The sequence below is a fragment of the Batrachochytrium dendrobatidis genome, assembly GCF_000203795.2.
Source record: "Batrachochytrium dendrobatidis JAM81 unplaced genomic scaffold BATDEscaffold_12, whole genome shotgun sequence".
Taxonomy (NCBI): domain Eukaryota; kingdom Fungi; phylum Chytridiomycota; class Chytridiomycetes; order Rhizophydiales; genus Batrachochytrium; species Batrachochytrium dendrobatidis.
In genome coordinates this window covers 524,238-540,842 of record NW_006281110.1, presented here as the reverse complement: position 1 = coordinate 540,842, position 16,605 = coordinate 524,238, and the positions used below count along the sequence as shown (strand labels likewise).

At 39.3% G+C, this 16,605-nt stretch overlaps 6 protein-coding genes across 6 annotated transcripts; 4 read left to right on the top strand and 2 right to left on the bottom strand.

The window, feature by feature from the left end:
• Nucleotides 1-358: 358 nt before the first annotated feature.
• BATDEDRAFT_27217 (uncharacterized protein) lies at nt 359-3,867 on the bottom strand (the record flags this gene model as incomplete). The annotated part of the gene is made up of 12 exons (XM_006681346.1): nt 359-550; nt 605-749; nt 862-1,031; nt 1,124-1,186; nt 1,282-1,809; nt 1,883-2,056; nt 2,182-2,349; nt 2,421-2,497; nt 2,587-2,725; nt 2,846-2,961; nt 3,050-3,103; nt 3,177-3,867. The coding sequence occupies 12 exons, from the start codon at nt 3,865-3,867 to the stop codon at nt 359-361; spliced, it is 2,517 nt and encodes an 838-aa protein (XP_006681409.1).
• A 725-nt stretch (nt 3,868-4,592) lies between these two features.
• Nucleotides 4,593-5,001, top strand: BATDEDRAFT_13667 (ubiquitin-like protein HUB1; the record flags this gene model as incomplete). Its single annotated transcript, XM_006681276.1, has 3 exons — nt 4,593-4,639; nt 4,754-4,875; nt 4,967-5,001. Coding segments are annotated over 3 exons (204 nt in total), but the record flags the coding sequence as incomplete, so codon positions are not given.
• Nucleotides 5,002-5,408: 407 nt separating this feature from the next.
• Nucleotides 5,409-6,506, top strand: BATDEDRAFT_91198 (aspartate-semialdehyde dehydrogenase; the record flags this gene model as incomplete). The annotated part of the gene is made up of 1 exon (XM_006681487.1): nt 5,409-6,506. The coding sequence occupies one exon, from the start codon at nt 5,409-5,411 to the stop codon at nt 6,504-6,506; it is 1,098 nt and encodes a 365-aa protein (XP_006681550.1).
• A 193-nt stretch (nt 6,507-6,699) lies between these two features.
• Nucleotides 6,700-9,467, top strand: BATDEDRAFT_35873 (uncharacterized protein). Its single transcript, XM_006681398.1, has 6 exons — nt 6,700-6,725; nt 6,822-7,211; nt 8,002-8,037; nt 8,247-8,448; nt 8,605-8,998; nt 9,107-9,467. Exons 2-6 carry the CDS (start codon nt 6,918-6,920, stop codon nt 9,144-9,146), a joined length of 966 nt encoding a protein of 321 aa, XP_006681461.1. The 5' UTR covers nt 6,700-6,725; nt 6,822-6,917; the 3' UTR covers nt 9,147-9,467.
• Nucleotides 9,468-12,093: 2,626 nt separating this feature from the next.
• BATDEDRAFT_13528 (uncharacterized protein) lies at nt 12,094-13,833 on the bottom strand (the record flags this gene model as incomplete). Its single annotated transcript, XM_006681259.1, has 7 exons — nt 12,094-12,327; nt 12,405-12,522; nt 12,640-12,762; nt 12,890-13,009; nt 13,101-13,360; nt 13,441-13,594; nt 13,670-13,833. Coding segments are annotated over 7 exons (1,173 nt in total), but the record flags the coding sequence as incomplete, so codon positions are not given.
• Nucleotides 13,834-15,544: 1,711 nt separating this feature from the next.
• Nucleotides 15,545-16,460, top strand: BATDEDRAFT_13477 (mRNA splicing protein PRP18; the record flags this gene model as incomplete). The annotated part of the gene is made up of 2 exons (XM_006681253.1): nt 15,545-16,223; nt 16,300-16,460. The coding sequence occupies 2 exons, from the start codon at nt 15,545-15,547 to the stop codon at nt 16,458-16,460; spliced, it is 840 nt and encodes a 279-aa protein (XP_006681316.1).
• Between the last annotated feature and the right edge of the window lie 145 nt (nt 16,461-16,605).

The following is a 16,605-nucleotide window of genomic DNA, read 5'->3' as shown; positions in this document are numbered from 1 at the left end:
ACCATGTTACAGTCGCGACACACTTATAGTACACGGGAATACTTCAAAATCAGCTGTACTAGCCAACATTAGAATGACTGTTGTAAAAGTAAAGCCCGTACACCAGTCAAAAAACCCCAAAAATCACACAACATAAACACAATCGAATAATTATACTAAAATTTATGCCAGTCATCAATGTTTTAAACATAAGCTTTGCCTCGTTTGCAAATCGTGATAATACTGTATGAAGAATGGTTTGAGATTTAAAAATCAATAGAGCCAAATTAATATTGATTTTAAAGGTCAATGATGAACTAAATCAAGAGCTGCGCAAGTCTCAAAAGTTGAAATTAAATCCACAAGCATCAAGGTCTGATTATCCAATCATATCTGAATGATCGACATTGGTGTTTAACAGCCCAGTATCTGTCAATGTACATGCTGTTCGTTTCCTTATATCCTGCATTATTGGAGCCAAAGTTGCTTTGAGTCTCAAAGCCGCTCTCGAGTAAACAGTATTTGGTTTGTTGTAAAATAAGCAGTTGTTGATCACCAAATCCAAATCAGCCTACAATATGTCAGCAATAGAATCACATTTATATTATAGACATGAATTACATACCTGAAAATCATCAACCGTTAGGTATTCAAAGGCATCAAACTTTAGCGTCATTGTCGTATAATCCATTGGCGACTTGACGTGATCAAAGTAGTCGGGAGCATCTTCCTTGCTAACAGGAAACGTAAAGATTTTATGACGATCAATACTAAAAGGTAAAGGTAAGTAAAAACACAAATGCATTTATAGATTTAATACAATTTGAATATTGTACTACTCTTGATATAAATCAGCTCAAGATGGACAAGCAACATGCTTACTATTTGAGTTGATCTAGTAAAGGGCGAAATATGCTTGCAAGTGGATTTAGCAACTTTTCAAAGTATTCGTACTGGATTTTGCAAATCCTTTCCTTTTCCTTTTCTCTTTTGCGGACCAACTCAGTAAGCAATCTCACCCGCTCAAAATCTCGCCTCAATACGCCAAGCAGCTAAACACATTTCAAATAAAATCAGATTATTCATATGCTAATCAAAACTCGTTATCCAATCGAGATATAGTACAGATAAAGTCATTATATACCTCGTATTTCTTCATCTTAAATTCTTCATCCTCTTTGTGGGCAGATGCAGTGGTAGTCCAAGGCTATTCCCATCCATCAATAAGTAGTAAAAGCCCGTCAAAAGTTTAAAAACGTTTACATGTATCAAAAACCTAGTATAATGAAACAAGCAACTGACCTCAAGATGAAGTCGCTTAAGAAGAGCTGCTCCTCGTCTGCTTTCACGCTTTAAAGACCAATATTTTGCAATTTTTCCAATCAGTTCGTCCTTTTTTCTTGGCGAATAGGATGTAGTTGATTCCAAAACTTGATGAAAAATATACTGTGGAATTACTGGAGTAGCCAAGCATAACTGTAATCGATTTGTAATGTCAGATGAAGTCGATGGAAATGATAAAGCATGTGACACGGTACTACTCTGATTCCCTGCGTTATGGCAGACAGAGCTAGCTGTACCGCTTGCATTCGATTTGGAGAAATCTGATCGATTAGTGTCGCTTCCATGCACCAGTTGCTTTTTTTTCCGAGGCCCAGTTGATGTGTGCAATGCAATGCTTTGATCATCGTCTGAATCAAGAGCATCACTGATATTAGAACCATACATCGAACGCTTTTGATGAATCATTGAAGGAATAGGCACATTGAAAAGCTCCATTTGAGCTGCGTGAGTTGTTGCCTCGACATCTACCAGCTCGCGATATTCTTTCTAAATTCATTTGTCAATTTAGCCTTCTTTAAAACATTTAGACAATTCAATCAACAAAAGCCCAGCAACTTACTGGCGTATGCTTGTCACAGTATGCACGAAAGTTGTTGGGATCATTGTTGTGGACTCCTCGCATCCTCATAAACAGTTTTGCTTTTCGAGCACATGATGCATGAAATGGCACAAAGCAAGCTTTGTTACTACACTGAATAGGTGCGCCATATCGTTTTCTGCAAATGTAACAAATCTTTTAAAAATTCCAAGACATATTGATTAAAAGTCGTCAAATATACAGTATAAGCAATACACTCGTAATCACAGTGTTAAAGCGCAACATTGACTTTAAAATTTTCTTGGCAAATAAAAACTTACTAGTCGCCATCTACTTTTTGGAATGTTGCCAGTGCCCTCCACTGGCTCCATGTAAACTGTATTGGCAATATGGCATTCGGGAATCCACATGGCGCAATTCAAATGAACCCATTTATTGGTCGTTGTTTGCTTAAACGCACCTCCTTTAATTGGACAAAAAAGGCAAGACTAAATTTAAAACAGAAATGTCTAAATTACTAAAGCATGAACCCAAAACAGTACTTGATGTGGAGACTTACAACAGGTGTTTCCGGGCTAAGCATGCATTTGCGACAAAGCCATTGCCCTTCGGGAATAAACGGGACGCCATAGCAATCTAAGAATATACACTACTTGTCAGTGTATAATTCATCCGTAAACATGGATCGGTAATATTTATTTTTTTGAAATGTGTCGACTCATTACCTTGGTGTACTGCGAGATTGCAGCCATCACAAAACACGATTGCGTTGCTATTTTCTGCTTCTCCATCGTCACACACTGCACAAGAAATGTCTTCGGGATAAAATGTGTCGTCCCTTCCTGATTTAGGAAAATCCTTGGTCTAGATAATTGACAGAGTAATCAGGTTACAATGGCAGTTTGAATAGAGTCCACCGCATCATCAGACTATGATGGATGTTTAAATTTATCAAAAATTATATTGACTTGTCGATATAATTACCAAATCAAACCACTCTTTTTCGATATGATCAATAATGGCTTCGAAAAGATCCTCTGTGCAAATGCAATAACCTTGTCGTTTCCTTTCAACATTGAGCATATTAAGCCATATTCTATCTGTATATTACATAATAGACAATTCACAATCAAAAAACAAGATCAGCAAAATTTTGATATACTATGATGACACTGATAAAAAAATGACCTTGTTCATCCATATCGTATTCTACACGCTCTGCAAGATCATCTTCAGATGGCTCTAATCAACAAGCCAAAATAGTTTGTGAATACAACCATCAATCTAAAACAAAAATCAAAACAATACACTTTACCAATATGCCGAGAATAAGGTGCAAGAGGCTTTACGACTTTGTCCAAATGATCTGTATTATTGAGTTTAGTATATGATGGAGTAGGTACCGATTTAAAAGCATCCATGGACAATACAGGCAATGTTTTTGTCATGGGCGGACAAACACCTTTAGTGATTTCAGATGGATGACCCATGACAGACAAACAAACAGTTGTGTCGTTTTGTAAAGGATCGCAAGCCATATTGATGCCTTCATTACTTGAGGTCATGATGGATTCGAGTGAATCGGATCGATCAGTATCATATCGAAGAATGGGCATGGGTTGCTCAATTATCAGATCTGGAAAAAAATCATGATAAGGACGTTCTTCCGAGGGAAGATCCGAGCCTTTTCCAAGAACCTTGCTCGTTCCTATGACAAGTTTGCTGATTTCCCTTTTTTTCTCGACAGTGCGACTTGGAGAACTTCTGTCACCTTCAGATGCGTCCATGTCACTTCCTTCTGACACCACAATAGTCGTGTTCTTGCGATGTCGTGACCTTTTTCGTCGAGATTTGTTGATAACACTGCCATCATTAGAGATGGTTTCGAGCATCGTGTTAGAAGTCGTATCTTGAGAGTGTTGTTTGTAGTCTACAGTCATGATGGAATCCAGTTCGATAGAATTGAGGTTTTTGTCCATGCAAGGTTGAGCATCTATCCGAGACATAATAGAGTTGGATTGTTGTATACAAGATTCAGTCTTGAGTTGGTTTGGACTTGAAGGACTGTTTTTTGGAATTATATTATTCATGCTGTTGTTTGAGACTGTAGATCCAGATCCAGCTGATTCCAGAGTTTTTGTAAAACCAGAAGGAACTGCTATTAAAAGATTCAAGTTATTTGCAAGACTGGCAGTCTGTTCGTTTTGAATAGGAATGGACAAGGCGTTTCCTAGTTCATTATCAGTGTAAGCTGAAGGTTCTGTACAACTCGAAGCATTAGCTACGGTAGAGCAGACTTCCATGGCATCACAACCAGCAGCCATCTGGCCACTGGCAACAGTTGAAGATCTAGTTTTCCGTTGTGTAGAAAGTCTCTTTCTAGAGAATGCATTTCCAAAACCAGACTCATCGTCTGTGTAAGAACCAGACATTTCCACTAAACAGTTGTGCTGTTGCTCAAAAAACAGTGAAATGCCAACACTAATCCAACTATGGAAACTTCAAAAACTTTAGATTAACAATTTATTATTTTATTGAATTCTCAAGTTTTTACTCTTTGCCCGACTTGCAAGCATGATTGAGGTAAACTGTCGAATTGGTGTTTGACTTGAGTGAAAAACATGTTCAACTTGGTCAACTTGGTCATTGTTTGTATGAATTTCATCAAGTGTCGGCACTACCAACACTTGTTTCTGTTATTCAAAGCTTACTAAACTGTTCATTTGATTAGATTATCTGCAACGATCGACTTGGGAAAAAAGTCAGAGTTAAATGCAAGTATGTCAACCCTGTTTTTGATTTCAAACAATCTTGTATACATGATGGATTGTTTTTGTTGACCAGTCAATCCATTTAGTCAGAATTGTTAACTTGAAATATATGTTGTTCAAGTCCGGATGACACTGTCGGTGTCTTGAAACTTTTGATTGCAGCACAAACTGGTACAAAGCCTGAGAAAATTGTTCTTAAAAAATGGTATACGATTTACAAGGATCACATAACTCTGGAAGATTGTGAGTTATAATCCTATTAGTAATACTATTCCAATACTATTCCAATACTATTTCAATTTTGATTAACTTTTGGTTCAATTGCTCTCTTTAGATGAAATTCATGATGGAATGAGTCTTGAAATGTAAGTTGAAATTACTACTTGTTTTATTTTGATTGTATTAGTGCTTTCAAGAATATTCATATGTTGTCATATTCATAGGTATTACCAATAATGTCAAGATCAAATTCACTGATTTATCAGATTTAAAACATCAAGCAATGACATTCATGATGGTTTTATAAACAACTTCAACAATTTCCTGTATGTTAAGCAGTCAAACACACAATTGAATAGTAAATCAAGGATAAACTTGAAATTATAGTTTGTATTGAATAATATTTTCAAGAATTAAGAATAGTAAAAGTGAGCAGGATTACAGTGAACAATCAAGTCATTGGATTGATCGAGGTTGACTCAAGCCATTGCCATGCATGAACATCATTCATTGTAACCTCCACCCTTATTACACAAGTATTTCTAAACGCCATCAACATGTCAGTCATCAATCAAAAGATTCCAGTGGGTATTCTGGGTGCTACAGGAACAGTAGGACAGCGGTTTATTCAACTGCTTGAGTCTCATCCTCGAATGGTTGTTGCTGGAGTGGGTGCGTCCGAAAGGTCAGTTGGCAAGATGTACAAGGAATGTGTCAATTGGAAGCTTGACACTCCTATTCCTGAAGCTGCCGGAACACTCATCATTCAACCATGCGATCCAACATTCTTTGTGAAGAGCAACTGTCGAATTATCTTCTCTGGACTGGACGCTGCAGTAGCTGGAGACATTGAACTGGCCTTTCTCAAGGCTGAGTTGGCAGTCTTTTCAAACGCAAAGAATCATCGCATGAATCCTGCAGTTCCTATTATTGTGCCATTAGTCAATTCAAGCCATTTTGATATGATTCCTCATCAACGCAGTTTGTTTTCATTAAACCGAGGGTTTCTGATCACCAATGCAAACTGCTCGACTACTGGACTGGTCGTTGCTCTCAAGCCATTACAAGACGCTTTTGGTCCTCTTTCACGAGTAGTAGTGACAACCATGCAAGCAATCTCGGGAGCAGGTTATCCAGGTGTTCCTAGTCTGGATATTCTTGGAAATGTAGTGCCATTTATTTCTGGTGAAGAAGAGAAGATGGAAGAAGAAGCATCCAAGATTCTAGGCACTGTATCCAAGACAGACTTTTCTTTTGTAACTGCTCAAGATATGCGACTATCCGCGAGTTGCAATCGTGTCGCTGTGATTGATGGTCACACAGAAAGTGTATTTGTGGAATTCAAACAACGACCTGCACCAACTATTGAACAGATCGAAACTGTACTTTCACAATACGTCAGTGAACCTCAACGTCTTGGTGTTTATTCTGCTCCAGAGAAAGCAGTGGTCGTCACGCACCTTCCCGATCGTCCTCAGCCTCGACTGGATGCTCGAATTGGAAAAGGAAATGCAGTGGTTATTGGAAGAATTCGTCCCTGCAACATATTTGATGTCAAATTTACTCTACTATCTCATAATACTATTCTGGGTGCAGCAGGAAGTAGTATTATGAATGCAGAGATTGCTATTGCTCGTGGAATGATTTCAGATTAAACTCGACAGTCTAATAAACACTTTATTTCACATTTATTCTTTACTGTCATATTCACGTAACATGAAATACTTGTTTAAAATAAAAACTGTAGATTCAGTCCTTTTACTACACATTGACTTGATTCAATCCATCGTATGATCGTGTTTAAAAGTTGATCGAGTTACAAATGGTTTAATATTTCTCAACACTCGATTAGAAATTGAATAAAAATGAAATGAGTTGAGCCAATCTGTAATAACAAGACTGAATAATTAACGATTAAAAACTAAAGTTTTCTATTTTATAAAACAATTCTTTATTCGATCCGCCAATAGACAACATCTGAACGGCAACAAGGTTTCGCTTTTATCCCAACAAAATATCATTTCTGCTTATCGAATCTGCAACGCAACTTGGCATTAATCCAAACCATGGCTTCCACAGGATTGACTCAGAGACGACGAGGCGCTGCTGGAAATGACATGACTGAGTACGATACTGATGATTATTCTGCAGCTGCTGATGGTGGAGCTTTTCCAAAAGACGGCGGAGCGCATGCTTCTACTGGAGGTACTGGATCAGCACAGGCTATTGACACAAATGGACAGTCATTTTATAACCAAGAGGGTTATGACGACGATGAAAAGGTGGATGGAGTGGGAAAGCGGGGCAGAAAGTTGACGCTGATGGAAGAAGTGCTACTGCTGGGCTATAAAGACAACGAGGTGAGGTTTGGCTTGGCATGGCTTGGTTTGGTTTGATTTGGCTTGGCATGAGCTTTTATATACACTTCACTACTCATGGCTTGTCAGATCTATCCTGCAGCCATATGTTTATGCTTTCAATCTAAATCGTTACATGGGTTATCAACAAATTGCATATGGCGGGTTTATTGATTTGATGGATAATGTCATGCTTAAGCTTTTGGCATATCTTCCTTTTGTATTGATTCAATACTTTGGAACAAATTACTACGAGAATGGCTTAGTACAATTTATTGTTCATGAATCTTGAATGATCAATGCTGTTACATATTGCAATCTATTACATTCATATTCACGTAAAATGGAGTGTTTGGTTCAACTCTATTTGCTTTGGAATATCGGGTTTCCTACTACAGATTCACTTGATTGTCATTCTCAATTCAATAGACAACACCTATCGTATAATACAAACTATCCCTTTCTCTTCCTTGACAATCATGCATTGTACAGCCATCATATTTATCCATTGCAATCCACATATTGGGCTTGACTATTTTTATGCGGGAATTTGCCCGGTTTTATACAAAAATGAGAAGAGCCAGTCATCCAAAAGGTTGGAAAAATAACATTGTCCAGTCAATGTGGTGCAAATTACCATTTCATGAGATGAACTGTAAATGCATTTTGATTCCCATCAGTATTTCATTTTACGTAAATACGGCCGTAATACAAACAAAGCTTCGTTATGCCTCTTATATCTTCAAATATGAGTCAAGATTATACTCACTAACTCGTATTAAACTCTTATTAGGGTCGTCTTTCATTTTGGAACGACAACATTTCATACGTAAGAATATACCTTGGCTGAATGTTTCAAAGACGATTTGTGATCCAAATATTGCTTAAACTATGAACCTACGATATACTTTTGCTTCATCTTAGTGAATAGATGGTTTATTTATCGAATAGACTTGAATAATCAGTATCATTTCTTCTGGTATTTAAAATCAGTTGATATCATTTTATCCTGACGCATTACTGTGATGAATACATTAGGTTCTTCGAGGTGTCATTTTGATTGAACTCTCTTTTCGAAATCGTATATCGACTGTTAAAGAACCAAGGAAGCGGCCTTTTCCTGATCGTTTGATTGAAGTTACAGATGAGCGTTTGACTGGAGAAGTGCTATTGGACGAAGCTATGAGATATATCAAAACTGATGTAGATAGTATTGGCAATTGGGTGGACTTGCTTAGTGGTGAGCTATTGTTTGGCTAATTCGACACGTATAATCTTCAAGAGCAAGCTATATTGAGTCACTTCAAATCAGACTCGATGCTACTTGTATTGTGTTCACCATGTTTCCGTTTTGTGCTTTGCTGACGAATTTGCTGATTGCATATGCACCATTTAGGCGAGACTTGGAATTTGACCAAGATTGGATATCAACTCAAACAGGTCCGAGAGCGTATAGCCAAAGGACTTGTCGACAAGGGCGTTCTTCGCACAGACAAGCTAAACTTTGTCTTGTTTGATTTGCCTACCCATCCACTTGCTGATCCAAAAATCAAGGAGGAAATCATTCAGCGCGCAGTGAATTGTCTTTTAGGACGAGGCCCAGCTACAGACAGAAGAACGATCGCAATGGTATGTGCGGCATATGCTGCCAATGTACTTGAAAACGCTCTGATTGGTTTAAGCCATTCACAACGTGAGGCAGCATTTCAAAAAGTGGATGATTTACTTCAGGAGCATGCATCTTACTCTGAAAAAGCTCGAAAGATTGGTACAACAGATGTCATGTCAGGGTAAGTAATGGTATCGTCACACTTGAATCTAGTGTGTTATTGATTGACTTTGACAGGATATTCAGATTTATTTACAGCCTTCACTGTTTGATTGTAATTGGTTTTTAGTGTTTTTAGCGTTTATGCAAAAATGGATAGTATCCTATGATTGCCATTGAGACTTTTAATGAACGATAGGTCAATGGAACAAATCAAAATGTTCATTAGTTTTAAATATGCGTAGAGGTGTATACTTTGACCAATACATGTGCCTAGATTGAGCTCTTGATTATTATTGGTGACACCTTATTGGGTCTTGCCAATACTGCATGACACGAATGAACAGACGAGTGAGTGGACCAAGATTAGTTCAACTTATCAGTCACGTTTAATAGTTTCAAAAAACAATCTGTCGATACGTAAGATCGCAATCCCAACAGAAACTTGCATGTCAGATTAAAAACTCGTTCTTGTTTGAGCATCTAAAGCATACATCTCTTCATTTATGGGCTTCGAAAACAATGGCTTGTCATTATAAAAGACTGATGTGGTTGAATTCATCGTATCTTTAAGCTGCTGCTTGCTTTTTATCAGCGTTGCTGTAAGATAAACTGGTAAACAACCGAAAATAATACTATTTTTATAAGACTATTGGTTTATTGCGCTGAGCTAGTAGTAGATGGTCATAACCACCCGTTAATATAGTGCTACTGAAAGGGATATTGCTGGTAAGGAGGTATGTCTTGCTGCGAGCCATCGCCATGATTAGCAAGTTGCTCACCTGTGCCCAGCTGATCCAAGCTAAGCGACAGCTGACTTGTATTTCCTAAACTAGATCGTCCATCCTGTGACACATTACCAAGTTGTGACATGGAAGATCTATACTGACTAGCTGCGGCAGCTTCGTGAACAGGTTGAAATGAATACTGTGCTGGAAGAATAGAACCTGAATACGACGATCCGTTGATTGTGTTGGAAGAGGATTGAGGCACAAAGTGCAACCCTGCCGATGCACCTCCAGATGGTGGCATCAACTCCATTTGACTAGAGCGTCGCGAAGATAGAAATCCAGAAGGCATTGGAGGATGATGGCTTGCAGACAGTGTAGGCAACGCATCCATCATATGCGATCCATTCAAGTAATTTGAAGACTGGCGTTGAGAAAGACTGCTACTCGATCCTAAAGGGGACAAGGGCATTCCCTGGTATAATGACTGCATAGATCGATCACCGAATGAACGCGAGTGTCCTCCATGAAAGAACGCACGCATGCCAGGAGATCCAATAGCGGAAGGTGCCGACGGATTATTTACCATCTTCAATATATACGAACCGTTGGGCTGTTGATCACTACCTCTTGCAGACTGAGACGGTTGGTATTGACCCTCCGAGTCATTGGGAGTATACTCTTTTTGTATGCTAGGATCTTCAAGCATAGTTGCTGCTTGTGATAGCACCTGAAGCTGCTCAAAATGCAGTTGTGACTGAGACAGGTGTTGCTGTGAAGAGCCTTGAGCTATGTTGGTCGGTAAGCCAACCATGTGTGGCACGGACATGGACTTTGAAAGTCTATCATCATCGCCAGAAACATTCAGTTGCTGCGACTGAGAATAGGATGTAGATCGAGCAATCGGCCGTGGATCATTTCCCATAACGGCAAAAGATGATTCCATGGAGTGGTCTTGAGAATACCGACGATCAGAATTCCGATAGTTGTCCATTCCACCACTCTGTCGATGACCACTATAGCTACCCACAGCGCTTCCAGAAAAACTAGCAATACTTTCTACATCCCGCATGTCATCAAATGGCTCCCATTCTGTCGAATTAGCAGCAGATGGAATACGCGAAGGGAGTCTATGTCGTTCACCCATATTGCCATAATGAGGATGCCCATCCACTCCTATTGAATCACGAGAGGTGTCACCATTATGATACCCCCCATATGCAGATGGAGGCAAAGGCATCAAAGAAGATGTGGCAGACATAGAAGGCTCCAAATTTCCAGTAATCGTGTGATGGGATTGCGCCTTACGAAAAGGAAATGCATGCGAAGAGTCTGTAGAAGTTTGGCGGTACACATCCATATGCATAGTACGATGATGAGGAGAGGGAGGTGGATTATTGTGTAAATGATGTGCATTCAAGTGTGAGGAGCGTGACGATCGAGGACTACTACCTGCTGTATCGCTTTGTTGCCTGCTTTGCAAATGGCGTGCTTGCTGCTGCTGAAGTTGCTGAAACTGCTGGTATCGAAGCTCTGCTTCTAGCATGGCTTGAGATTGAGACTGAGCCTGTCCCCTTTGATCAGGCCCAGGAATTCCAGCAACAGATGTCCGACGATAATGATTTTGATGCGCCGGTGGTGGTCCAAACAGTGAATTGCTTCCACTGGATCCCTGAACTGCACTTAAAGGCGCACCTCCGTGCATGGATTGCCGAGATTGGATTTGAAAGTCTGCAAAATTCCCAACAACCTGCAACATATGTGCATGCTGACCTTGTGGAGGAACGTTATTTGGAGCGTCTGTATCTGGCTGGGGATATTGACTAGATTGCTCTAGCGTGGCAGATCTTGGAGGAAACTGAGATGTTGAAGATCTGGGTGTCATAATGGCAGACATATGGACTTGTTGCGACTGCGGAAAACTCGGTTGTTGTACTCCTTGAGATTGAGTCTGCTGATGAAATGTAGCAAGCATTTCAGCATCTGAGGACATGGGTAAAGGGATTTTTAATGGCTGTAATTGTGGAGCATTTCCAGTACCGCCGTGTCGTTGACGAGACTGTTGGTGTCTGTTTGCCTGAGAACCATGCTGCTTACCCTGCTGTCCGCTTCTCTCCAAATGTTCTGATCCATCCCCTCGACTGTTCCGAGCAACCCCATTTTCTGATCGAAAGAGATTTGCATCTCCAGATTGCTGTGATATAGCTGCAAGCTTTTGTAACTGTGGGGGTGCAGTTTGCACTTTAGTCCCGCCAATTGTTGCTGCACGTGGCCGAGTTCCTCGAATCTCACGCACTTCTCCACTTTGCAAGGTAGTAGTGACGGTGGTTCCACCAGAAACACCTATTGATGACGCTGGTCGAGATCGTGAAGGCTCAAACCGGCCCATGAACTTTTCGCCGGTTAGAAAGGGATGTTGTTTGGCCTGTTGTGGGCTCCAGCGCTCCAGTGGATTTAAATTGAGTAATCCTTGAAGAAAATCAATGAATGCCAAACGATTTGCAGTTTCCTTGGCTACCTCCTCTGGAGACAGTTTTCGCATGACTGGATATGTATTGATAATTTCAGGCAAGGTAGTGCCTTTAAAATAGCGCTTGGATGGCTGTTCGACTGTTCCGCGCTCCTTTTTTAATAAAATAGATTAGACACGAACAAAACTGACTTGAAAGATATGGATAAATCAGATTGTCATGTACAAACCTTCATGTAGGACTCCATTGATTTCAAAGAAAACACATTCTTGTTGTTGGAACCGTCGTGTTTATCAAAAAAGTTGAGCGCATGACGACTTCTTTCGCACATATATCCTGGAGGAATCCTACGATTTAAATATAAAACCACGTTAATAACAGCGCCATGTATTCCAAAAGTATTGACCAATTTGCTTGCAAATGCACTCTAATAAAAAAGTTGACAGTAATAAACAAATACATACCCCAGCATTTCCACAATTCGTGCAATTTGATTGTACTCTGATGAACCAGGAAACAAAGGCAAACCTAAAAATAGCTCCGCTGCAATACAGCCAACAGACCACATATCAATTGATGACGTATAGCTAAAAAAACAACATGACACATGGTCATCATATCAACCAGGATATTCAGCAGTGGCATTTGAATGCATCGTGTGTTAGTCAAGTTGGAATCATCAAAAGTTTTTATTCATATCAAGCCACCACTTACGGAAGTCCGAGTAGAACCTCGGGAGATCTGTAAAAACGCGATTGGATATAGGTATAAACAGTCTGATTTTCATGGCATGCAGAGCCAAAGTCTATAATTTTTATCGCAGGAGATTCAAGACTAGAAACATAAAATTGGTTAATGGATTGTAAAAAACAGGGACAATGTTCAACAGAATCAACATTGGCAGTCTAAACCAACAGCGTCATACTTTTTCAGTAGAATATTCTCTGGTTTAAGATCGCAGTGGATGATTCCAGCACGACTAAGGACAATTAAACCATCCAAAATCTGGGTTACAAACACACGAACAAGGTTTGTAGAAAGACCATGAAACTGATTTTGCTTGATAAGCTCATATAGATTGACGCTAAGCATTTCAAAAATAATGCATAAATGGTTCCGAAATAAAAATGTGTCCTTCATGCGCACCAAGTGATGCTTGTCTTCCTTGTCATGTTTTTTGTTAAGCTAATGTGACAAGAACATGCAAGTCAGTTAATAATTGATGTAGACAAAGCAAGACACGATGTAAAAGACTATGTGGGTACCATTTCTAAAATAGTGACTTCAAAAAGAGACTGGTTATAGTAAGCAGGTTTGTTTTTGATGACTTTTACGGCGACGAGTTCTTTTGTTTTTGTGTTTTCGCACTTGACTACTTGACCAAAGGTGCCTTGACCAAGGATATCCAAGATTTGGTATCTACGAGATTGAAGAGTACAAAGTGTGAGTGATCAGAGCAAAGAGTAGTAATGATTAAAATTTCAAGAAACTGACTGTTGAGAATCTGGTAATCCAAGGATGTCGTTAACATAGAGGATATAATCATAGTCTTCGTTATCAAAGCCATCATTATGAACGGGTTTTGAAGGTTTTGTCAAGACACGACGAGGATTATTTCCCTGTTGGTAAGTGAATTGGGGACTGCAGCGAGAATAAGTGAGGATCAAATACTGGGATAATCTAGTCGTCTAAAAACAAGAATGGATAAAAATTAGGAAGAATCAAACAATCAAGTCATCAATGGGATGAAACATACCAAAGAGGGCATTGATCCGGAACTGGAAAGATCTTTTTTGATTGGTTGAATATGAGAGAAAGCAGCAAGATTAGATTTGAAGCTAAGAAAGGACAGAAAGCCTTTTGCGACACCAGGGGTAGAAATGGATGAATGGTTTGACATGGCACGGTCTTTGGATGAGCCAGACCGAGTCACACATGAATCCACAGCTGATACAGATCTAGCGCCAGCGCCAATAACATTCAAGTTTGGATTATCGAGAGTGGAAGCAGTGAAGCCAGGAGAGTCTATTGTGATGGTTGGGGCAGAAGGAACCATCAAAGAAGCAGCTTTAGTTTTAGCAACAAACAAGGACCTTCTACGTTCCAATTCATGTAACGAAGAAGTAGTTGTAGGAGAAGGAGAAGCAGGTTCAGTAGTGTTTCCAGTAAAGTTGCTGACAATGTCAGTAGGTTGATGTTCAAAAGACAATCCAGACTGAACAGACTGAACAGAATGAACTGGGTTGGATGATGACGTAGGTCCAGAATGCTGTGAGTCGTTGTAAACGGATCTGAATTCATTGCTGGCAGGAGTGTTTGAAGAATGGTGAGTAGCGGCCAGCGCAGATGGAAGAGGAGCACCAAAGCTATAGAACGATCCACTGGTAGAATAAGCAGGAGGAGCGGTATTCAGACCAGACATCAAGACACCTGAAACTGTTGTACTGGAAGGAAGACCAAGGATTAAAGCAGCGGGTCTGTTTGAAATGGAAGAACGATGACTATTAGTAGGAACAGAAGTATCTTGAGTAGATGCAGAGTTGGACTCATTGTTGTAAGAGAGTCTCTGTGGTTTCTGAGATGGTTTCTGTGATGGTTTCTGAGATGGTTCCTGAAATGGTTCCTGAAATGGTTGCTGGTTATGCATATACACTGAATGAGTTGACTAGTCTGTGTAATACTAAGAATGAATTGGTTTCCAACTAAAACCTCGACTACAAACTCGATTGTTTCCAAGTTTAAACTGCAAGATTCTCAACAAATTTGAATCTTATATTTTACGTCCAACTTGTTCTTAAGAATTTAAAAACACTTTAAATCAAACTTGAATTCTTGGTTTCAACTTGAAATACTAAAAAGAAACTTTAAAACTATTCATTTCAATTGTTAAAAACTGTCTTATGAAACTTTACGTTTCAAGTTGACTTGTAAATGGAATGTTCTCGCGTTGAAAATATCAAGCTTAGTGTGCAGTCATTATCTTATTCTTATTCTTGAAATTTATTATCATTTATTATCATGGATATACTCAAAGTAAGAACATTCTTGTTAAAGTTGGTTTTAAAAATATATTCTTATTCTTTACTTTATTAGGCTGAAACTGAAAAGAAACGCAAGGCTCTTGCTAGTGCTTCTAAAGGTCTTTCTTCTAAATATATAAAGAGAGCTGACTTGAACAAAATAGACATTGAAAACTATCACAAGAATCAAGTCGAAACTGAGAGACTGCGTAAACTAAGGCTTCTGTCAGTCAATCCTGCATCTGAAACCTTGTCCACTGGAATCAATGTCAATGACACTTTGAATACTTCCATGACTCTTGAACTCCCTGCTGTCTCCACTCTCTCTGATGTAGAAACTACTCAAAAGATGACCAAAGCTGCACAGGATACAAAGGATGATAATGATAATGAACAATTGATTAATCTTGATGAAGATGAAATCATTCGACGTCTGCGTGCTCGAGACCAACCTATTCGACTTTTTGGTGAATCCAATCAGCAACGACTTGGTCGACTTCGTAAAGTCGAATCTACTGAAGAATGTACAAATGGTCAACGTAACGACTTTAAAGATCTATTACAAGCTGCTGATAAAGGTCTTGCTGAAACATTATTACGTGGTAAAGGCAACCAAGAAGCTGATGCTCAGTTTGAAAAGAAAAAGGCTAAAAACCCATTCAAGGATATCGATACTTCCATCATCTCGCTTGAACTACTTCAGGCTGATCGTGATACCACCTGTAATCTAATCGCTGTCTACATTAAGCGACTGCTGCTTGAATGGGCTAAAGAACTACAATCTCGTCCTGATGAGCAACGTCGCACTACTCAAGGAAAATTACAGGCTGCAACCATGGCTCAGGCTGGCGAATACCTTAAACCCTTCTTTCGTGGACTCAAGAAGCGTGATCTGGCTGAAGATATTCTGGCTCGTGTTACAGAGATTTGCTACTACACTCAGCAGCGCGAGTATCAGCAAGCCAACGATGCTTATCTTCGTTTGTCTATCGGAAATGCTCCATGGCCAATCGGTGTCACAATGGTTGGTAAGTACTCTGCATGACCGTCTGATTGCATATCAAAAAATATGACTGATCCTGTCTTCAACTACATCCCATATAGGCATCCATGAACGTAGTGGTCGTGAAAAGATTTTCTCTTCTCAGATTGCACACGCTCTTAATGATGAAACTCAACGAAAATGGATTCAAAGCATTAAGCGCTTGATGACATTTGCTCAAACGAAATGGCCTCCTGAAGATCTTTCTAAACTTGTTGGCTGAGCATAGGTCTTGGTATAACATTCCCTATGTCTTAAAAATCCAGATTTTTCTTGCAGTTTGACCCTATTAAATATGGTTCTGTAGTTTACACTCCTTTTTGCCAATCTTGTCAAAAAATTTAAAACTAAATGAAAATTGTGCTTAT